At 37.3% G+C, this 24959-nt stretch overlaps 1 protein-coding gene across 1 annotated transcript in view; it reads right to left on the bottom strand.

Annotated features, from left to right (window-relative positions):
• Ptp69D (Protein tyrosine phosphatase 69D) overlaps positions 1-24959 on the bottom strand; it is a 45238-nt gene extending 20279 nt beyond the window's left edge. Inside the window, exons 1-14 of the mRNA XM_088239268.1 lie at positions 24691-24959; positions 19655-19799; positions 16234-16484; positions 14487-14627; positions 13098-13240; positions 11944-12169; positions 10937-11169; positions 9890-10087; positions 8131-8316; positions 6218-6372; positions 4205-4507; positions 3144-3262; positions 1674-2561; positions 362-477 (exon numbers count right to left, since the gene is read on the bottom strand). Of these exons, the coding sequence (XP_088095394.1) occupies positions 362-477; positions 1674-2561; positions 3144-3262; positions 4205-4507; positions 6218-6372; positions 8131-8316; positions 9890-10087; positions 10937-11169; positions 11944-12169; positions 13098-13240; positions 14487-14627; positions 16234-16484; positions 19655-19799; positions 24691-24766 (3180 nt within the window). The 5' untranslated portion in view covers positions 24767-24959. The remainder of the gene's footprint in view (positions 1-361; positions 478-1673; positions 2562-3143; positions 3263-4204; positions 4508-6217; positions 6373-8130; positions 8317-9889; positions 10088-10936; positions 11170-11943; positions 12170-13097; positions 13241-14486; positions 14628-16233; positions 16485-19654; positions 19800-24690) is intronic.

Genomic DNA, 24959 nt, shown 5'->3' with positions numbered 1-24959 from the left:
GCCTGTGCAACATTAGATGGGGAAAGGGAATGATAATGAGCCATCGACTGGAAACACTAGTCCAGGATTCAATTTGACACACAGAACTGCATTTTTAATTTGCCCGGACACAATACCACCAGTAATTAAATAAATAATAAGTGGTTAAAAAAATAATGTTTTTATTGAAATTTTAACTACAGAATATGATTTTTCCCAAATAACAATTGGTAAGTAAAGAATTTTTGTCCAAATGATCATTCTTATATTTAACTTTATTTTATTTAATGAATAACCACAAAGTTAGTGCTTCAAATATAAACTTTATATTCTTATATTCTTTCATGAATATTATGGTCAAATAAGATGTCTGGTCTGTTACCTTTAATATAATCTCATAGGTGTAGTTTTCTCCTGCGGGAATATCATCGGGTCCCGGATTCAGTACACTGAAGTAGTTGCTATACACGGGGGCCCATTCTGTTCCTTCCGAGTGAACTGAAATCATATAATAAATGTTATTAAATATTTGTATGAAACCACTACCAGTTAAAATGCAATTCCTGCCCTTCAGTTTACGTTGGAAGAACATCAAGAAAATTTGATATTCGTGTTAAATAACCATTTTACATAACAACTCAGAATTCGCAAATCCTCTGATCAGTTTTAATCGTGACTTAGACTAAGATACAGGAGTTAAAATCTTACATATAAATAATAAAGGATTAAAAGTAAATAATATGGAAATATTTCACATTAGAAAGGCTTTAAAAAATAATGTTCCTTTGATCAATAAGCAAATCAAACAACCTTTCAATTTAGCCCATTATACGATGTTCCATTGTTATTGGTAACTCGACGTATTCCCAGCAGGACGGGGTAGAGGTACATAAATGCAAGAAATTTAAGTACCCCGATGTATGGCCGAATGTGAATAGTTTTCGAGATATTTGGAATTCAGCAATTTTTAGAAAAATACCCGTTTTTGGGCGTTTGTGACAAAAATAAAATAAAATGGCCAATTGAATGTCATCGAAGTATTTTTTTATTTGGAGATGACCCAGTAAAGCTTAATAAGCATTAAAATATCCTAAATACATTTAGAATGTGGCTGATATGGCTAATAATGTTTTTTGTTTTATTGATAATTTTCACGTCACTCGCTAAAAAATTTATAATTTAAAAAAAAAAATTCTATGCTTACAAATTAAAAATTTAATTTTATAACCTATCCAAAAAGGTATAAAAGTTGATGGTTTTACTAGAAAAGCACAGTGAAAAATATTTTTTTACTTAGCCTAGGTACAGTGAATCTAATGAGGGCTTCGATGAATTTTGGATTATTGAATTTAAAAAAAGCTTAAAATAATTTTTAAAAATTAGCATCTTGCTCAATGTGTGCGGGTGAATCACCCTCTTCTTCCTATGCACTTGTACCTGAAGCGTAGAACTGATAACCTTACCCTCTTGTAGCAGAAAATGATCAAGATGCGCTACGATTGGAATACCAATGCAGTTCCCTATGCACCATTAGATGCAAAAAGGGAATGATAATGAAGATTTGAAATTGTGAAAAAAAAAACTAGTTTGATAAAATTTTTGTTTCAATCGACATTTTATCGTTACATTGCCTACTAACTTCTACATTATTGTCGGTTGGGTTCAGACAAACAATTACTTAGAAAACAACTCACCCAACAGTTCCACAAATCCCGTATAGTTGGAATCTATATCCAGCTGGCCATCGAAGATCTGCTCCATCGTGTCCATACTCCCTGCGGGAACCGGCATATCCGCTTCTTCCTTCTCCACCTCGGTGCTGGAGGCCGCCTCCTCGTCGTCTGCGTCCGCACTGGGCCCGCGCTCCTTCTGCTCCTGCAACTTTTTCAGGCGCTCGTTCCTGCCCTGGTTCCTGCCCTCCTGGCTGGACTCGGGCTTCCCGGGACTCTCGTTGGCGAGGTCCACCATCAGCTTAGCGAAGTTGTCCGTCTCCTCCACCTGCCTCTTCCAGACGGCGTGCCGAGAGTACAAACCGATTCTGGATTCTATGTTTTCCACGTCTCTGGCGACGATTTTATGTTTTCCCAAGTATTGGGAATTGTCACCGGCGCTTTCTATGTAATCCTGTCTCCTGTTTTTGTTTGCGTCTTTATTTTTGGATGGACGCATCACGAATTCCTCGACGTCTTCTTCGTCGTTGTTTGTCCAAACTACGTCGTCTTCGTCGAATTCTAGACTGTCGTCATTTTTATTGTCTGCGTAATCACTTTTAGCTTCGTCATCTTTCCAGTCTTGATTCTCGGTATTGTCTGGAGTACTAGGAACGATATTCGGTTTGTTCTGGTGGGAAATTCTCCTGTTGATGTAAAAGTCATCATCCAGCGCAAACTTGTTGTCGTCATTGAACCTGAGCACGAGGTTCTGCTTGTCCGAGTGGTTCTCCGGTTGGGAGTTTTGATAATCTTGTAGATCTTGGAGGGCTAATTTTTTGGCCGTTTCATCCGTCGGAAATTGTCGTTTAATTTTCTTTTTCTTCTTCAGCAGTCTACTTTTGTCTGACTCGTTCTTCTCCGTAGAGGCAGCTGGAAGTTATTTATTTATTCTTTATTAAGTTTTCTTCAAAAGAAATGTAAACTTTTAATGAAATGTAGTGTCTATGTATTACGGAACACGGAGGCTATAACAACCCAGCGTTTAGATCACGAAGCGCATTCGGTTTCGTACAGTTCCACTCGGAATCATTCGGCTTCTAGCTACCTTACCAGTCACACTAATATAAGATTGTTATAAAGAATGAATGGAGTTATCATTTACAAGAACCTACAAAGTGATCCGGGCCAAGGATTTCACATAACGTTACAACACTTTTATATGACTTTTTATGTCAAATCTGCTTTAGTCAGCTGTCGAGTCGGGTAAGATAGATCTACTAAATTATTTTGTACATATTAAAAAAAAGGAAGTTCAAAATTTCATTGAAAAATAACTGATATTTATAAATTTATGCAAAAGCTGTTTTTATTTCATTTTTTGTTGGTTTTTGCGCAGCGTTAACCTGTTGCATTGTAGCAAACCCTGTGCAAAATGTGTTAATATTAAAATTTATGAATAACTTTATTTTTTAATTGTATCAAATTCAAATTTTAGTAGAGCCAAAGTCTTACTGTAATCTTCGTCAGCATCCTCAGCGGTGGTGACCTCGGTGGGCCCCTCCTGCGGTAGGGCGGTAGTGGTCGGGACAGCCGTAGTGGTAACAGGATCTGTCTTGGCTTCCGCGAGAGCTCTGTAATGCAAATTACAAAGTACATAAACCGCCTGTTGGAACAGTTCAAATTATTACACAGCATTTATATTGAGAAAACCTGAAAAAAATTGCAAAAGTTACTAACACTACAATATACTACAGGGGCGAATCGTCCATATAAGCGATAATTCGCAGATTAGCATATTTTTTTGTCATCGATGCTATTTATTTATTTTTCTCGCTAGTTATTGACCACTTAACCTGGAATACCTAAGCATCTAGGGTGTCTGTTTGCCATGCAGAGGGCTGGTGTTCGAGTCTACACCAGAATGTATTTCTTTAAATGATTTTTATGTTTCTATATTTTTAATTGTTTGTTAAAATTATAAAAACATTATATTTATTAATAAGAGGTTTGTGTTAAATTAGGTAATGTTTTAATTATAATCAAAAATCGCAAGCGACATAAATATTTTATGCATTATTATCAAATCAAAAATAGGTATCTATTCTTTAGATTGTCTCCATACCGCCTCCATGGACATATAAAAAATATTAAAAAATGCAGCTTACCCATCTAAAAACCCACCGCTCGCCACTGTTATACTACACTAACGAAGAGAGCAACGTGTTGTTGCCGAAACTAGTCAGTTGTGTAACTTAATAAAGTGATTCATAAAACAAAGTTATTTTATTTCTTAAAAATATTAAACATAATTTTACGCTTCGAATGACATATTTTACTCAAAACAGTCATTTTTATGATTAGTGACTTAGGCCGATATTTACTAATTTTCATTGATTAATAAACTCCAGAAAAGAGTTTAAATATCTTGACAAAAATTTCGTAAGAAACAAAAAACTAATATCGATGCAAAATTGAAATCCTACACATAAGTTTTTTTTTTAAATAATTTATTGATTAGTGCATCGGTGGACTTAGATCCCCCTTTTTCAGAATAAGAATACAAAAGGTCTCACTTCTCCTGCCGCTCCACCTCCTGCACGTCGACGACCTCGGTGACGAGGTCGGGCGTGGGCGCGGGCGGCGCGGGGCGCGGCGCGGCGGCGCAGCGCCGGCAGCGCCGCAGCGCCACCGCGTCCGGCGCCGCGCCGTCGCCCAGGATGATGTCCGCGCGCAGCGTCGCGCCCGTGTGCACCTCGGCCAGGTAGGCGCCGGCGCCGCGCGCGCCGTGCACCTGGCGGTACGACGACACGGGCAGGTGCTCCGGGGAGGGCATGTCCTCCAGCAGCTGGGAGCTCTTCATGCGCACGAGGAACACCCTGCGAAAAGACATTACCGACACTTTCAGTCAGACTTTTGGCCGATAATTTGCATCTACAATAAAACATTATCTTGTAACACTCGCAGCACTCCAGACTTTTCTGTCAGAAAAAGCTACTTTGGGTTTAAAAGATAATTTTCAATGCTGTAAGCCAATTACAACAGTTATACGAAGAAACATATAATATGTACATGAAATTGAACAAAAAGAACACAAAACTATGATCAATGATCAACCATCCTGCATGCCAATTCATCTTCATCCCACACTGCGTCATCATATATCGTCATCATCAATAGCTCTACAGCCCGCTGTGAGCCTCTCACCGCCATAACATCCGTCCCCATCTCTCTCTATCCTGGCGTGTGCTCCTCTAGTCCATCCATGATGCCCATCGCAGCCTCCCTATTTTAATCGATTGTACTAGTCGGGCTCATTGTATACTTCTTGGAATGTAAACTCAAATGGTAAACATTTTATAATATAGCAAATTCAAACAATAAGTTGTCGGACCCCAGTATAAGGTGAGTGTTGTCATTTTGTATTGGAGTTCATAGCTTTCGACTCAACCCATGTACTGTGTAACACTTTGTGCCTTGATATCCATATCAACTGATTCTGTCAAATCGAGTCATCGAAAGGGTCGAGAGTTTCAAATACCTGGGAGTATATGTTACAGAAAATGGCAGCTTTTAAAAAGAACTAGGAGTGCGGCTAGGAGTAGAAGATGCCACATTCAACAGTATGAAGGCTGTCTGGAGATCGGATATTTACTCAGTGAAAACCAAATGTTGCTTATATAAGGCCTGCAAAACACCTATTTCCCTTTATGGATGCGAATTGTGGCACCTCAATAGTGCCCAAAACAACAAAATACTGAGTTTTTAGAATAGGTGTCTTAAAAGAATCTTGGGTGTGTGGTGGTTTGACTTTATAAGGAATTACGTAATTAGAGAACGGACGCAGCAAACTCCGGTAACAACCGTCATCAAGCAGACGCGATACGGTCGGCTCGGCCATATACTGCGAATGCCTCCTGAGAACCTTAACCACGCTTGCCTACTTTACAAGGCATCTAGTTCTCGACGTCCTAGACGTCCACTGCTGATTGTTCGTCGGCAGTTCATGTCAGAGCTACGGGACGCGAACCTGACTCGGGAGGATGCGCAGGAGCTGGCAGCCAACAGAGATGCCTGGAGGATTTTTGTGGGTTCTATATGCTCCATCTAGGGAGCAGACATGGAATGATGATGATGTTCATAGCATTGTTAACAATGCAATTTGCAACATTATTAAACTGCGAACCAGCGCCCTGTCAATCGTGCCCCTATTAATCTTCCAGTAGGTGGCGTAGACCAAAGCTAAAGGTTTCTGTATTATTCTTTTATCCATCATTATTTCTAGCAGCGAGGCTGGATTACAACACCCTCAAATCTCGTCGTTATATTTTTCTGTATATCTCACACACAATTTCATGCACTCAGAAGCTGTATGAATCCAAGACAGAATTCACCCATTAATAGGGTGATTCGCTTGCTGATCACGGCATTAGCACATAATATTGACATATTTTTCTGTACATATTGGCAGTTCAGCAGCTATCTGCTTTCTATTCATTAACATCGTCGAGTCAATCTATCCTCAAAGTCTACATTAAGTGAAGTAATGCTGACTACAATTGTTAAATAAATAATATTGAAATACGGACCTGTAGCAGCAGATGGCTCCGTTGCGCTCACTGATCCGCGGCATGTAGAGGCGGAACAGCCAGCGCCCGTCGTACTCGCGCACCTTGTCCCAGCGGAAGCCCTGCAGGGACTCCCGAGGGGGCACGGACGGGGGCGTCGTGCACCACACCGTCACCTGGAGGGGACACACTGGTTACTAGCCGGCTAAGCGACACAACACAACAGCGGGGACTAGAGACATGCGAGATCTATCAGGTCTTCCGAGGGGTCACCACCGTAAGCTCCATTGTCCCTAAGAGGGTCATTTCATGATTTTTTAAAATAATATTATTATTGTTAAATGAGAAAAATTACGATAGCAATGTGTGACGTCAAATAAATTTTCTACAATGGTGTAAAAACACATATTTTGAATTACATTTTGCACATCTTTCTGGTCTCTGGTCTCTGGTCTCCAGGGTGCATATTGAATGTTAAAATTGCTTTCCATAAAAATCACACATACCTATTTTTAATTGAAAAAAACATCTAAATTTTAGTGACCGAGTTTCGGCGGAAGTTTCAGCCAATTTTCAGCTCAGCCGAAACCTGCGTCTGGATGTATCGGATTACATTAGGTTGTACTAGGGTTGGGCTGTATTGTGTTGAAGGGGTCAGAAAGGTGATAGATACGTACGAATTGTACGCAAAGTTATCGCTTTAACAGAACTATAACATATTATTTGTGTTCAAAGCATATCAACTTTGTGGTCAAACCTTTTAATTGACGTTAGTGAATATTAGTATTTAACCACTTACCGACGTTTTATGTCTACCGGTTTCGTCGGGAGACTTACAACGCCAACATGCAAATACTAATATTCGCATTAAAGAACACATGAGATGTTCAAATAATAATAATAATTCAACAATGTTTGAGTATGTCCAAATGCTTGCAGACTGGCTGGATTTCCTCCCTAGGGAGTTATTCATATTTAAATTTGAGCCAATGACAGGTCATAAGCCCTGTAACTGCCTAGACTTCCATATTCCCTTCTCAACAATGTTTTCCCTCTCTGTTGAAATAAATTTAAATATGATAATAATAATATTTAAGAGTTTGCCAGCATTCAAATCACGATTTTAATAAGGATACGGGAGTTAAAATTTTACATTCAAATAATAAAAAAAAACTTAAATTAAAAACATTCGGGTGTTTCACATTAAAAAAGCTTTAAAAATAATATTCCCGAAATAAATAATCAAATAACTTTTCAATATAGCCAACTTTTTTATTTAAAAATTAACCAATTGTGTAACGTTCTTAGCCCTTCCCCTTCCTAACCCTTTCCCCGAAAATTCAGCGAAATATCGCTAAATATTACTAACCTAATTTTAGTGCATGTTTGCACATGGTGGTGTTTGCATCCCCTTTTACTCTGCATGTAGTCCATGTATTTTTTTGTAAATACTATGTATACTACGGTGACGGTAAAGATGATAGGGTATTTTAGTAATTGCATGTTGGTGTAGCGAGTGTTTCGACTAAACCGGTAGACATAAAAGTCGGTAAGTGGTTTAATACTTATATTTACTAACATTAATAACATTTTAGAAGGAACATTTTCTTTTTATGCTTTACATATGATCTGTCAGACTACATTGAGATGAATTTAGACAATATTGCTAATTTAAAAAAATTCACATCTGTAGTCCAGGAGAGTGCGGTGAAGTTTTCGATTAGGGAAGCAGTCATTTGATACTGGGTACATACGTAAGTAAAATTTGTGCCTACTACTAACACAGAAATTCTAATTAAGTGCTTAGAAATAAACTATAAAGCAATTTTATGGCATCATTTCAGCATAAAAGAGCTATATTCGATACTCTCCGGTTTATTTGGAAGCTTCCGGCTCCTTCGTAACCCGCCTCGGCTCCCTTCTCCCCTACTCACCGGTTCCCCGGGCCTCTTGGTCCTGGTGACGGCGCTGATCTTGACGGTGAAGTTGGTGTTGGGGGCCATGTTCTCGAAGCGCGTGGAGTTCGTCGTGGCCTGCACGTGGCGGATCTTGGGTCCCCAGGAAAGCGTCTCCAGCTTCCCCTCCGCGTTCAGGAACGACGCATTACTGAACAGCTCCACCTGCACAGACAAAATGTTACTTTTCTCCTTATGCAAGAAAGGTGGTTCCGATAGATTTGGGCTGAGAGTTATATGAATTAAGCACCAGTATATTTCTGCTCTGTATATCCCACACTTTGCTTTCAGCCAGTTTTCTGAACGGAAGAGTATGTATGAATTAAAAATTTCTTCAACCCAAAAGATTTTCTGCGCATTTGTCAATCTACAAAAAGCGTTTAATAGAGCTGACAGATATATTGTGAGCATACGAAAAAAACTGGTCAAGCTAATTTTTTTTAATTTTGGTATTTTTTCACAAAGTTTTAGTACCGAATGTTATCTCTCAGTGGAAAAAAAACAAGCCCACTTACATATCAAAGTTTTTTTTACAAAATTGATCATTGTATATTGATCAAGTTAGTCTATGAACATCTGCAAATTGGCAAAATCAAAATACTTCCATACTAACACATTAAATTGCTATTACTCAGTTGAAGAACCAGCAATCGATACTGGCTACTTATAATTCCGAAAAATCATTTCATTGTAAAAATTCTTATTGTTCTTCTTCTTCTTCGTTTTTTCATGGCCTTTTCACATCTCAACTCGGGTGTTCTGGCCAGTGTCGAGTATTTTTGTTTTTTATATATATACACATGTGTTAGTAATCCCATTCCCTATTCATATTCTTACTCTCCTGTCCCCACCCAATAAACGTGTATTTAAAATCCTATGTAAATATCTAGTTGTAAATGGTGTAAAGCTGTAAATATGTTTTATTATTATTTGTTTATATTATATTAAATACTAACATACTAACTTGTACATATTATATTACTTATTCTTATTGTTAAATGACAAAACTAACTAACTTTTTATTTATTTATTTAATCATATTAAAAATAACATATCCCTATCTTTATGCAGTCAAGAGCCCTGTGTTGAGTTGGGATACAACATAATAGGAAGCATGCATATTATCAAAGAATACTACGAATAAAAATTATTACATAAACATACATTTTAATAAACATCTGGACAACACGCTAAATAGTATACAAATATATGCAATATCTTGCGGCAGTCTCCTGCAATGGTCTCTTCCCTTAGACAAAATCCAAACTTGTACACTTCTCCTGAAAATGGCTTTCGTTTTGGAGAACTTAATATGTTAGTTAAGGACATCTCAGGGCCACAAAAGAAAAATTTCCCTGAGCGAAAGTCCTATGTGTTTTTGGTATTAAATCATTCAAATTACAGGAAAACCTCGTAAGAGCATTCTGCTGGGATCGCCTCTTGTAACCCGCATGATCAAAAATAAAATAAAAATGTGAATGTACCTTATATATTTTGAAAAATGTAATTTTTAAAAATGCCTGTTTTAAAAAAATTGAGTCCCAATTAAAATTTACCCAGACTCTGTAACACAAGAAAGAAAAGGAAAACTTTTTGATTAAATAATTTAGTCATATTTTCATCCCCTTCAAAACTCATCTCTTTTGATTTTTATTAACGTCGATTGTTTTTTAAAACTAAAAACAACTTGAGCAATAAGCTCAACAAAATAATATAATAATTAGTGCTATATCCTCACGTTGTAGCGTATGACCCTCCCGTTGGGCGTGCCGGGCGGCAGCCACGTGGCGTACACCAGCCCCGTGCCGCTCACCGGGTCGTAGCGGCACGACAGCGCCGCCGCCGCCGGCGCGCCCGCCGCGCCGTCCATGGTGGAGCCGTTCACGGGCGCGCTCCAGGCGCCGCACTCGCCCGTGAGCTCCGAGCACGAGCGGGCCTGCGGACGTGAGGGGGTGATACAACGGGGTCAACTTACTGCATACACGAGCACCGATAAGGTGATTTCTGGAAGTGACCCTTTTTGTTGGGGCAAATATCTACATACTTTATGTAAAGCGCTCTATCTACAAATCTATTACATACTTTACAGGAGAGAGCTTGTAAGGTTTTTGATATTTTTTTCTTATTAATCAATTAACCCGTGTATCTGAATTGTGAACGTCTGTAAATTAGGTGTTTTTTATACGGTATTAGCTCGAATATAACACTACCTATATATTTTATAGAAGGGAATACAGAATATGGTTTGGTCATGTAGAACGAATGGATGACGAAAGAATGGTAAAACAAGTGTATACGGCAAAAATGAAAACGGTAACGTGAGATGAGGACGACCAAGTAAGACGTGGCATGATCAGGTAAACCAAAATCTTAAGTCTGGTCATGTCAAAAGCAGGCAGAACCGAAGAGAATGCAGAAGAAGCGAGAAATGTATGCCAGGTTACAACGAAAACATCCACCCCTTTCCCGAAACTATATATAAAGACTTGTGTCTTTTTTCAGTTTCACATATCACTATCAATTTTTTAAAACGAATTAAGTGAAAATTTAATATTTCTTTACAATTAAAGTGCGGAAATAACAAAACAAAGAAACTTTAAAAGCTTTCATTGTACTCCTCACTGAAGTATTGTCAATTTGTGATCAATCAAATACACATAGTCAGCACAATCCAGGATAGACGTGTGTGGCGGTCCATTCTCTCTGCCTACACCTACAGCGAAATGGCGTGATGGTAGTATCAGCAAGGGCACGCCCGACTGGAGCCAGCACCGATAGTGAATACCTTGAAGATGTAGCTGGTGTCGGGCGTCAGGTTGTCGAACATGTAGGGTAGGTTGCGGTAGTTGCCCGAGTGCAGCGCCTCCTTGTCCGCCTCGTCCGGCCGCCCCGGCTCGTGCGCGAGCAGCTCGTAGTAGTGCACGTACTCGGCCAGGGGCTCGGGGGGAGGGCTCCAGCCCACCGTGACGGAGGACATGGTGAAGCCCTTCACCATCAGCGAGGGCACGAAGTGGGGGTCTGCAGAAATATAACATTTCCTGAGTAAATTCATCTATCGCGGCTGGCCATTTTCTTGTTTCGATACCCGGGAAGAGATCAATGACAAACATATATGTAGTTTTCAGTGCATTTGTTAGTTAAATTACTTTTTTAATTTCTTCATTACGAATCCACAGAGATGATGCGGATTATGAAAAGTTTTCCTCTGCCTGAATCAAATGCTGACTTAAGAGTAGATTTTTTTACATGTATTTTCCCTAATACAAAGGTCCGATAGGTATCTCGGAGCTATTTAATGAAGGGATTTGAATACTGGGATTTGTCCAGCAAAGCTTGTATTTTACTCTCTGGGCTTTTTAAACCAGTGCAAATCTCGAAAACGTTGTGAAATGTGAAAATATTTTTTTACTCTTATAATAAGCCTTGCTGCTCTATATATATATATATATAGATATATATCCACACAAATAACATCTACCCTGATGATGGACACTGTAATGTGATCCAAAATGTCAGAAAAGAGTATGAATGGCATAAAAACCGTAAAAAAAAAAAGTAATCGTGCATACATTGGCCTTAAAAAAAATATTATTATTTTTATTATTTGCCTTCGAGAGATCTGATTCTTTAGCAAGTTAACGCTGAAATTAACACAGCCACGCTTAACTTCGAATGTAAATTCAAATCCGTATTCTGTTAACACGAACTCGTGTTAAATTATCGCGAACTTAGAATCAGACTGCAGTTATTTGATAATAGACAAACGAGATATTTTTCACAGACGTTACGAACCTTCTTGGAGGGTGGTAATCCAGCGAGGGTCCGCATACGGCGGTCCGTAGCCCTGCGAGTTTTTAGCCACCATCTTGAGCTGGTACGTGGCCCCCGGCTCCAGATCCGACACAACGAACTGCGTGCTCAGCTTACTGATGGGACTGGAATGGTAGGTCCACGTCTCCGTGCCGTTCTTGCGCAGCTGCAGGCTGTACGCTTCGATGGCCGAGTTGCCGTCGTTGATCTGAGATGAAATTCATTTAGGTTATTATTCAAATGTGTGAGAGAGTCCGAAGATGAGTCACAAAGCTGTCGCCGAGCCTGAAACGGCTTCCTTATGTGCAGAACTGGTTTCACAATGCTGCAGGAACGGCGACAAAGGGGTGACTTGATAGCCATATAAAATACTACTCGGTCAAGAATTTTGTCCAAATATTTGTAGATAGGCTGGATTTCCTCCCTAGAGAGTTATTTAGATCTAAATTTGTTGCAACAGAGAGATAAAATATTTTTGAGAAGGGAAAATGGAAGTCTAGGCATTTACAGGGCTTATGACCTGTCATTGACTAGGTTAAGTGGCCACTTTACATACTGAGTAACATTCACCATTCTGCCTATGTTTTAATAAACGAACAAACCATCACGCCGTTTCACCGTAAGGGTAAGCAGAGAGGATAGAACGCCACATAACTCTATTTTTTCATACAGATATCGCTTCCTCTACATTCGTACATCTTCTCATGTTCATCTTCAAGTATTTCTTGGATTTGGTCATGCCAAGTTTTTCTCGGCCTCACTTTATTTCTGCATCCATCAACATTTGCATTGTAAATATATTATGTATTATATTTTTAACCGTTCTTTCGTTGTCCATTCGCTCTATATGTCCAAACCAACGCAGAGCTTCTTTCTTGATTTTGTCAATAATGCTTACCTCAGCCTTACATAATGTACGGATCTAATATATACAACTCACTTTATATCACCCGTCGATGGGAGGAGTGCTCTCCCGAAACTCTAGTAGTGTTCTTGTAGAAGAATAAAAATTGTGTAACACTAATAACGAAGTTTTATTTTCATAATAATTTATTAGAAATATCGCTTCTGTCGGAATGACGCAAGGCGATGTTTCTAATATCTGACCCCTGAGTGGGAGTGTACAAAGGCCTCACCGTCCAGTTGAGGTAGATCTTGCGCGCCCCGACGGCCTTCATGAAGTCGATGCTGATCTGCGGCTTCTCCAGCACCAGAAGTTCCACACTCTCCACCACCATCTGGTTGGCCACGGCGTCGCGCACTCCGCACAGGTACGTTCCTTCACCGAACAATCACCAGAACATATGAAATCTTGATAGAACTTTTGAAAAAAGTTTCGTATATCGTGGAATAAATTTCTATTACAATTTGCCTGACAAAATAAAAATTATCAATGCCTTTGTAAAATTTAAGCTAAAGGTAAAAATATTTGTCTATTGACCTGCTTAATTAAATGTTGCTCTTTAACATATTAGTCATATTTAAGTTTATATTTTAAAAATAATGATATTTATTTTTTTTTTCATCAATACTTTTAAATTTTTTTGCGAAGCAACTTGGACATCTAATTTTATAATTTTTTTCGCCATATTATAGTATATATGTGGGTGTATGTGTATGGGCATGCAAGTGTTTAAAATATCAATTGACATACAGTAAAACCTCATTTTTACGTTTTCCCGCTTTTAACACAGAAATATTTAGGTTACATTTTTTTCCTTACATTTTCATTTAAATATTCCCCCCAATTAATGTTTTTTATGTTTTTCATAACCCCGGTTTTACGTTGAAAATTTTTAAAAACTCATTCGATCTGTCAAAAGACAATGAGCCGCGCGCCGCCGCATAAATGGAGAATAAAATCGAGGTAAATAAAAATATGTGTAAATTATTGTCTCAAACTAAATTCAAAGTAGGTGCAGTGTAATTGACCAATTTGTTTAAGTATCTAATTTTGTCATTTTACCAAATAATGACATGCAGTTGACGCATGCTTAGGAAGAATAAAGTCTTTACATCAATAAATTGCGATGCAGAAAGTTAAAAAATTTGGCAATAGAAATATTATTTGAAGTCATAAACATAATGTGAAAAGAAGATAGTTTTAACAGTTATTATAAAAGTGTGAAACGGTTTTGCCACGATGTAAATGACAGTTAAAATTTTGTGATGCTATACTAAGAAAAGTGATACCATATAAATAAAATTTCCAATTTTTATTTCCATGTTTTTAAGGTTGTGAGTACCTACATAAAATTATTTAAACATGTTTTTCTTTAAATTCAATAGAAAATAGCACATTATAGTATTGCTTGAAAAAATACTAAATATTTTGAACTAAATCATTGGTAAATATGAATAATCCCCAATTATGACAGTCCTTACAATTTTTCTGCAGTATATTTAGTATGGTCTAGTACAATAATTTAATTTTTTCCATACATTTATTATTTCCTCACCTTTTTTGTTGCTCCCTTGAAAAACATACAGGGGTTTTACTGTATTTAAAAAGTGTAACAACTGACCATTATCTTTCCTGGAGACATCGGGTAACTTTAGGGAGCCGTTGATGTGCGTCTCGTTAATCTGCACCGACACCTGGTTCTCTAGGGGAAGTTTGTTCATCTCCTTGTCCTTGCGCCATTTTACTTCCGTCAGGTTAAAACCTACAAAACAAACACCTCTATTAGTGCGCAAGTCTAAATTAAATGTATACAGTAAATCTGAAATGACGGGAGTTCATATATTTATGTGGGGATACTGAAAATACATTTGAAGTTGTATGAAAGTGTAGACAAAAAAACATGCGCAAAATTTCTTGGCTAACTCGGGTACACGCCTTGTTCTAAGCCAAGCAAAGAATACGTAACATTTTTATGTTTGCGGGACTCACCCGGAAACCAATGCCCACGCACTGATCATCTCGAGGACAGTGCGAAAGATGAATTATACATTTGCTGTACGAAAAAAACAAAAAGTAAAAAATTATTACCTAGCACGGATGACGAATTGCTGACAACAAGGGAAATAAAAATTAACCTCACTCCCCACTGGGAAGAAGAGAGAACAATTGAGACAGTTGCTATAAAAGGCGCGAAACCCTCACTACAAGCAGTCAGCAGTAGATCAGTTCAGTTCGGAGTTCGAGCGGAGTTCTTGCCGTCACTCGCGCGCTCCACTACCGATTCTGTACATTATATAACATAATGTAATAAAATCACATTGAAGCGTAACATTATTTTCTTCTGTCAACTCCAACTAGCGTAGGAGCTCCCTGCCTCCACAAGCATAAAATTCCACATGTTTATACATAAATATTTAGTACAAAAATATACATATTTAATTATATTGATGTTTTTTGTAGATATTTCTCCATAAAACTCTTTATTAACCAACGAGAGCTTTCACCTAAATAATTCTTCAAGAACAGTCTTGATTTAGTTATTTATCCTGAAATATATTTTCTCTCTTCTTCTCCGGGTGAATGTCCGCTATCAGACATCTGCGACCGTGTCGGCATACATCACTTTGCCCGGAAAAGCTCCACAGAAAACTTGGCATAACAGTTAACAGCCAGTTCTTCAGCCAGGAAATTATTTTCCTTCCGCGCTCGCATTCTGCTCATGATTTTGACTTGCACAGTGAGATGAAGGATCTTATATTTCTCTGAGTGTCTTACGACGTATTCGAAATACTGCAACTTTCAGATTTGAATCCTTTTTATTAGTTCTTTTTCTTTACACATCCTATTCATCGCGTCTTCATTTCTGACTCTATCTGCCAATTGAATTTTGAGGATTCTTCTATACACCTACATCTCAAATTCAGAGTCCAAACCTTAATTCGAAATATAAAAGAGACAGGCGACTTTAGCATTTTGAAATATTTTCATTAAATTAAACTGAAAATTTAATTACTTCAGAGTGGTTTTGATGCATTTAGACTCTAAAATAAGTTAAGTGATATTGTAAATTTTTAAATATTATTTGATCTGGGATTACGAAAGGATTTTTTTATGAAATGTCTGTAAGCAAGCACTCATACCATGACAGAAATGGCGGTTTTGCAAGCGTTTACATAAATTCCTGCATTTATTTCAAATAGTACTTTGAAAATTCAAATTCGAGAACTATCTGTATAGAAGTAACAGTTTAATCATCAGTAACATTGCTTTTCTGTTGGAATGATGCAAAGTGCAATATCTGATCCTTAATTAATATACACCGTCACTTTCTCGCGCAAAATAAGATAAATAAATAAAGCGCGTCTGACCCTCGAAGATGCAGTAGATGAGCGCAGTGGAGGAGGGCAGCGCGGCGACGGGGCCCGCGGAGGCGGCGGCCGCGCGCGCCGGCAGCGCCAGGTCGAGCGCCAGCGCGCGCCGCGCCGCGCCCGCGCCGCACCCGTAGCGCCCGTGCTGCGCGCGCGTGGCCAGCGCCACGTGCAGGCGCGCCAGCACGCCGCGCGCGCGGTTGCCGTCCGCGTCCACCGACAGCGTCACGTTCTGCAGCGACGTGCGGTACCTGCCAATCACACGACTGTGGTTATTTAACACACGACACATGTGGTTATTTAAATGCTGAATTCGCAACGTGGCGACGACACTAGCCCAGTTACTGTATAATCTATGACTAAAACGACATTAGACTTATTTTACTTACTTTTTTTTCTTACTTACTCTTCTTAATTCATTAATATTTTTTGCTACTTTTGTGTAAAATTCATTTCTGTCTTCATATTTAAAAATGCAAATGCAATATATGCAATAATATCTACGACGAAAACTATTTAGGGCCCCGATTACAATGGGAAGTTAACAGAGTTATCTTTGACTGTCTATAAAGAAAACTCGATATTTGCGTACGAAAATTAGTATATTTGCACGAACATTTAAAGTATCTTCATCGGTAACCTATAATTGAACATGTTTAAAAGAAAAAAATGTATGCATATTCTGCTTTTCATACAGAAAACTTAATTTTACTCTGTAGATAAAATTGAAGATAAATGTTAACTTCCCATTGTAATCGGGGCCCAGGGTTTTAGGTCTATTTCACACACAGAAGTGTATTTTAAAATATATGTATTTAAGAGGATGAGTAATCTTATTTTTCTTCAAACAAACATATTTTTTCCCCCGAGTATGGCACCAGAGCGATGATTTTTTTACACACTATTTATTTATTTGATTTATTTATGCTTTATTAGGTTAGTTCATAACATCTTAAGAACTAATATAAACTTTTAATAACATTACAATTTTTTTATCAAAATAACATATATTTTTAAATCAGTTTTAAATAGTATTTCGATCTTTTCTATCTCCTTTATTTTTTCAGGTAACTCATTGTACCGCTTCAATCCCTTGTACAATGAGTTCTGAGATTATATTTTTCTCCTCATTGGTAATCTTATCTTTTTTTTTATCCCTTGTTTCATATGTATGACAATGTTGGTTAAATTTTATTAATGTTTTTGTTTTATTCATCCCCTTAATTATTTTATGTATAAAATTTGCTACATTATATTTAATTTGCTGCTTTACTGTGAGCAGGCTAATTTCTTTGTGCATTATTTCTACATTTGAATAGATATTTCTTTCGAGTATAATCCTCATAGCCTTATTTTGGAAAATTAGTATATTTTTAATTTCTCCTTCATTACATAAAAAAATAATGAAATGCAAAGATAGAGTGATGTGGCGTTCTATCCTCTCTGCCTACCCTTACGGTGGAATGGCGCGATGGTTTGTTTTGAAAATTGAGGGTAGAATAAAATAAAAAGTGTTGAGATCTAAGGGAAGGAAGATTTCTTAGCTTCTTAGCTTCCTCGCTCGGTGAGCCGATGTACCCGGGCAGAAGTTAAACATTGACTTTATTCATCTTTTCAACTGCAGTAGCGATTAAGACGTAATTATCATCATTATGACCATCGCCGCACTATTTACAGATGATGATAAAACTGCCAAAAATAAATACTACTCGGAACGGTAATGTTCGGTCGGAGTTTGTTTACCAACACGTATTGACACTTGTACAGATGTGTGGGTGAATAATACAACACCGTCTCGAGCAGAGAAATAACTAAACATGAGCCATTTGTAGGTCACATTCTGTAAATGCGGATTAAGGATTCATTCTCCGTCATCGAGACTATTAGTGGTGTATGAAATTAAAAAACGCCAATGATTTTTTTATAAGACGACTTAGTCACAGCAGATAAAATAGTTTTTATTTTTTTTATTTTATGGATAAAAATATATTTGCGTTCTCATGATAAACTTAAATATTTGGGGCCATTTTCAACGTATTGTAAATAACTCAGTATAGATAAACGTCGTTTAGCGCAGGTTTGATTTACGCCGATTTACAATTACGCCGGTTGGTGCCGGCGTGGGATTCCCCGGTTCGGCTGACACCAGACAACAGTAGGCGCCGCGATTCTAATAGCAGACACACTTTTACACGTTGTTTTATTCTATTACCGTGTACGTGAGCAGCCTATTGTATGTGTGAAATTGTTTCCGAGTTAGTTTTCGTTTTGCTTTTAAGAAAAATAAAACAAGGTACGATTATATCTTTTTTTTATTATTAAAATTAAAAGAATATTAAAATATTTATTTTATGCTATGATTCTGCAAGAAAGGAAGGAACAATCAAAGCAAATGATATTGGATGCTTTTTAAAAAAAAGTGTGAGAATTTAATTTAGTACCGGCGAACTGGTGAGTTAATATTTTATTTTTTTTAATATTATTTATATCAAGAGATTATTATTTATTTTGTAAACGAATTTAAACTATATTTATCAAATACATTTATGATTTATTTTAAATATTATAACTTTGACAGAGAACCTAACCTTCCATTATATTTGTGTTCAGTGTTCATATTACGACGGTATCTCTCGGAACGCATCCCCAGCGCAAATCGGCATTTACTTGTATTAGAATATGGGAATTAAGTTGTGTAAAGACCTCAGACCTCTGATCCATAAGTCCACAACACTAGCCAATTACAACTGAAAAATCATACATTTTGTAAAGGTGTGATTTCATGCATTGTAATTATTTTTCCTTGATATTAAAATTTATTTCAACAGAGAGGGAAAACATTTTCGAGAAGGGAATATGGAAGTCTAGGCATTTACAGGGCTTATGACCTGTCATTGGAAAATGTTTTCCCTCTCTGTTGAAATAAATTTAAATATGAATAACTCCCTAGGGAGGAAATCCAGCCAGTCTGCAAGTATTTGGACATACTCAAACATTGGTGATTTTTTTTTCATTTTACTTCATCATATTGCTTCAGGCCGAGTGTCGCGGTCTTCGGGTTAGATGTTAGAAGTACGACACCTCGTACATGTGACATGTGATATCCCCGAAGAATCTCCCGGTCCTGGGCGGAGTGGAAGGTCGATTTGGTCATATAGACATGAATTATTGGACTAAATATTGCGTATAAAAACCTAGACGCCTGCGGCACAGGATCTAAGGAGCGCTAGCGCCCCGTCACTTACTGAAAAGGGACAGAAATATACTCCCTCTCTTGTAAGTAAGCGTCCGTGAGTGTTTGTGCCGACAGAACCTTCGGTAGGTTCAACTCGGCACACCAGGGTCTAAAATTGTTTGTAAAATAGAAAAGGTGGGGTTAGAGCCCTTTCTCCCTCGGAGTGACGGCTAGAGAGAAACTTACTGCTTTCCGTCGATGACAATGGGCGTGTCGTGGAAGGTCCACTCCACCGCAGCATCAGCGGGCGTGATGACGCAGGACAGGGTGGCATTGGAGCCCAGGCGACCCTCGGCCTTCACTTGAATGATCTCGGGGATGATGGCTACATCTGCAAAATAAATCAAATAACTCAATTAGACATTGTATCGGTCTTGATCGATAGTCTGAATTATGGTGTCTTTGAAAAGGGCATAATAAAGTGAAAATTTTGCTCTGTATGAACGGTAACAGAATGGTCGATGGAGGGGTAGCGACGGTTTACTGACAAGCTAATGAACTAACTACTATTATGGATAATTTATAAAGTGCCATTTTCGTAATATAATTCCAAAGGGTGCTTCAGGTCTTCGTATACATACCCGCACATACTCTATCACCGTCAGAATTGGGAAAATCGGATTGAGGGTGACAGACAACCAAGAGACGACAAACTTTTTAATAATGAAAAAAGGAATGGCCCACGCTCAGACGCTGAAGTCTTTGTGGGCATTTTTTCCAATTTATGTTTTGGCTTAATTTTAAGATGTATTTTTCTTAAATGTATTTTTGTAATTATATTTCTATGTAAATAATATATGTATGGAAAAATAAACAAATAAAATATTTTAAAAAATTAAAAAGATAAATTGAACATATCGACGGTCCCTACACATACCATCGAATCTGCATTTTGACAAGTTTACAGGAGGGCAAAAACAAAGCTTGATATTTTTTAGGAAGCTATCAGATACTGTAAAATTGCCATACATGTGTTTACAAATACAGTACAATAAAGTGTTGAAATCACTTCGCGTGTGACGTCTCAAGTTCTATTCCCCTTCTTCTTGACGAGTCCTGTTTCCTCTTTATTCCCTTTGCCCATTAAATAGTAGTATTGATTTAAGGTAATTAATATACAAATACAGTAGTTTCTATTTTTGTATACCTTTAGCTATCTTTATTTTGATTTTCTATTGAAATGTTTTGTAACTTAAATGATATAATTTTTTTATTTTTTTTTGGATTTTTAACAATACACATTAGAGGTAAAATAGAGTATTCAAAAAATAAAAGATAATTACATAGCAATGAAATGCATATTAATAGTAAAAGTAGTTAACGAAAAATCCCACAAAATAAAACTATTATTTTATCAGTCGGTTGAATGAAATCGCCGTTTGGCAATAAGTCCCCTAATGTACAATTTACATCATGTACAAATAAATAAAAATAAAAGTTCCGCTGATTGGTCAGTTGATTTACAGTTGAGATGGTTTGGTCATGTAGAACGAATGGATGACGAAAGACCAGGAAGACGTTGCATTAAATTTATTGAATTTTATTTATTTATTTTATATACGTTTACGTACATTAAAAAAATATTTCAATGCATACTACCACGAAAAAATTAATACTAAAATTGATATATACAAAGATGGTAAAATAAAAATACCCAGCAATTATAGAAAAGGGATGCTATCCTCTCTGAACTTTTTTCACTAACATAAAAGATGTCGCTATGCGAAGAGATACAGTTGAGTAAAGACATCGCTCCGAAGGCATGATCAGTTAAACCAAAATCTTAAGTCTGGTCATGTCAAAAGCAGGCAAGGACCGAAGGGCATGTATAAACGTTGATGCCAGGAAAGACGTATGTGGCGGTCCATCTTCTCCGCCTATCCCGACGAAGATGTGGCTTAATGTTAGCAATAGGAAATCTATCACAACTCTCCTATCATCGGTTGATTCGGAAGAACTAGGCAATTTTTTTATTGGAATCATTTTTATTATTTTTTTCATACATGTTGAAGAAACTTTGCAGTACAATTTAATGCTCCAATTTTTACTGAGCTTAAGGATACATTTTTTATATCCAATTTCTCATAGGACTGAATTTCCTCATTGTAATACAATTATATATATATATATAATTGTAATACATTTATATATATACTCTCAGAGTAATAATTCTATAGAGAAGAACTTAAGCTTTATTGCATAGAAGAAAAGCGTTCCAAATTTATGGTTTGGTTTTAAATTGGATTTTGGTTCAACAACAAACGTGTAATGGACGGTTTCAGTTTGCGCTCGCCATTCTCAACCCAAGTACCTTTGGCCCGTTGTATCGCTGTTATCTGTAGCTTACTTCGTGGTCAGTAATCATAGAATGGTTTTTCTCCGTGTGGACGATTATATTACTATAAGATAACCGACCGTATAACGCGAAACGAGGAAGGATAAGTTATCTGCCTGGAGCTAGAAGATGGAAGGCCTGTGGTTTGTACTATCCGAGTGCGTCTCAACCGGTGCCCGCTGCCCGCTGCCTATTATTATTATCTAGTGGTATTATATAGGGCCAAGTACTTTTATTTAATAATAAGTTAAGGAATGCTATCTTTGTTTAGTTTTTTTATATTTTACTTTTTGTGCTGTTACATGTTCACTTAATTGCCATACTTACTAGTTCTTTGCTCAATGTATTATTATTGTGTTTTTTTATTATTTTTTATTGTTAACTTTTTAAAATCATTTTTATATTGTTGAAATTCCATTTGTCGATGCATTTTGTAGCTGCAAGACTTTTTGTAATGTTAACTATCATATTATAGAAATGTTATCAAATATCTAAATTTAGTAAATGGGGTCTAAAATTTCAACCGTCCATGCGCTCAGTAGCTGCAAGACTTGTTGTAATCTAACTTCTATTTTAATAAATTTGCTTTTTATTTCGTTTTTTAAAATATCACTTAAACTCTAAACTTTATTGTCAAATAAAATATTTAAAAATAAAAATGTAAATAGGGGCTAGATTTCTTACTGTCCATGCGCTCTGTAGCTGCAAGACGTGCTGTTATCTAGCTCCTATATATCATAATTGGAGACGAGGAACTAGAATCCCAACCGTCCATGCGCTCTGTAGCTGCAAGATGTGCTGGGATATTTATTTATTGTACAGCGCCCTTGAGGTGATTTTCATAAAAATGGCTCTATATAAATTATCCAAATATTATTATAATGGTTATGGACTAACATTATTATTTATTTTTTTAACATGGTTACAGTACTTACGTATTATAATTAATCAATAAATTCTGTCACTTAAATATATCACGACAGAGATATAGATCACTGTAGAGAGAAGTAAGAAGTTATACGTGCTGGGTGCTGAAACAGCCCTGATAGGCCCAGAACCCTACTGTGGGTTGCCTGAATGTGCTCCTCCTAATGAGCTTAGGTCATGGGCCAGGAAGTAGAGTGTAATGCTCTGGCAAAAAATATCTAGTCAGCACCATGCGAAGAAACTGATAAAAGGGTACTAAAGCTCCGCCGAAATCGAGTGAAGGTTATTACTACCCGTTCAGGGCACTGCAGATTGAACAAACACCTCGCTAGAATGAACTTTTCCGAAACTTCTAGATGTAGGTTCTGCAGTGCAGATGAGGAAACACCTATACACATTCTATGTGAATGCGATGCTTTACATCATAAAAAGAGCCTCATCCTCGGGGGACCGCTGGTTAAACCTGACGATGTTAAAGAGCTCGCCCCCTACTTAATAGCCGGCTACTTTACGGATGTGAGCTGGGAAGGGAGATTTAGCAAAATGTAAACTCTCGACCTGGGCTTGGAGGGCGAGAACTATTCACGGGGACCCGTCACAATAAATCTTCACAGGTCGCAGTGACGTCAGGAGCTTGCATAGCACTGACCCCCACCTCTAAGAATAAGAACATTTGTTATACGTAATTAGTGGAAAAAAAAACATTTATACAAATCAATAGAAAGATTGGCAAATATTATTATTTATTTAATTATTTAACAATTGTAGTCTGCATTACTTTACGGGTTGTTTAACCCATCCAGAATGCAGACAGTAAATATTTACTTATATAAGTTGGAAGTTAATTAATAGAAAGCAAATAGCTGCTAAACGACTAATATGTACAGACAAATAGATCCATGTTATCCACAGAAGCCGATTTAGCGAGAGAATTGCCCAATAATATGATAAGTATGATTATAAGATTTTTAAAAAGTTCAAAATAATTTTAATCGGCGCAGTTTGTAAAGTTTTATTCAATTGAAGTAATTCTAACTCTTATTATGTCTTTTTGCTTTATTATTTTAATGTGTTTTGTTCTTCTCGAGAAGAGCATAAGCTTTATTATGGAGATTTTTTTGTTGATGTTTAAAACCAGTTATTATCAAAATAGAAAGTGCTTACGGATGAAAGTAATACTTAGTCATAAATTAATAATTTGTAAAGTGTCCTGGGCACGGGTACCCCAGTGAGGACACATTACATTTAATGATTCATATTATATATAATACGCAAAATAACAAATCACAAAACTAACAAAACGTCCAAGATTGTCTCTTTAGTAAATGTACATAATATGATAAAACTGAGCAATGTTTAATGAAGACTTTTCTTAAAATGATCAGTTAGTAAAAAGTACTTTAAGAAGTGTTTTATACGAGTACAAGAGGGATTATTCAGTTTACATTGGGTCTAGTGATGATTCCGTGAGACAAACAACACACTTTTCAGTCAGGAATGATTATTTACACTAGACGAGATCGTCAACAAAACGGAGAACAATCTCAGGGAAACCTTTTTATGAATCAAAAACATAATATTTGCTTCTCTTATCGCAGTATTTAGTGGAAAAGATAAAAAACGCAACGAGGGCCGGTCCCTGTCCACACATAATAACAAAAACACGCGTAGATAAACACCGAACTGGGGGAAACTCGGAAAGCGCAGAAATACGAGTCGAGGGAATCTCGCTATTTACTGCTGGCTATTAGTCACCACGCGTCGCGAAATGCCGCGGATATCCCAATAAACGAAGCCGACACCGGGACTTCATCATTACGCGGAAGCGACACATTTAAGGAAACAATGTCTATACATCTGTATACAAAGCTCAACTAGACGGAGCTAGATCCTAACGAATATTGTGCAACGGACGATTAATACGAACAGCCGCGTAATTAAAACCACACTCTTTACTCACCGTTTGCCAAAATATCTCTTAAATGTATAAACAACACGTAAAGACTCGATAAAAACCATCTCGCGCACAGTCTCATTGTGATGGCGGATGCTTTATTATTTCCTCGGGATCTCGCCACAATACACCAATTTGTATAAAAGTTACGCACTAAACAAAAACGGTAGTTCGCACATGTTTATTTCGAGTGTCCGGTATCCCACAGGTTTCGATATTTAAACATAAATAATAAAAAAATCTGCCCCAGCCCCTAGCTGACACCCACAAGCCGT

The sequence above is a fragment of the Micrasema longulum genome, unplaced genomic scaffold (genome assembly GCF_059751315.1).
Source record: "Micrasema longulum isolate JH-2025_06_02 unplaced genomic scaffold, ASM5975131v1 h1tg000114l, whole genome shotgun sequence".
In the NCBI taxonomy this organism is placed as follows: Eukaryota; Metazoa; Arthropoda; class Insecta; order Trichoptera; family Brachycentridae; genus Micrasema; species Micrasema longulum.
The sequence above is the reverse complement of the archived record's forward strand: the minus strand, read 5'-3'. Positions and strand labels throughout refer to the sequence as shown.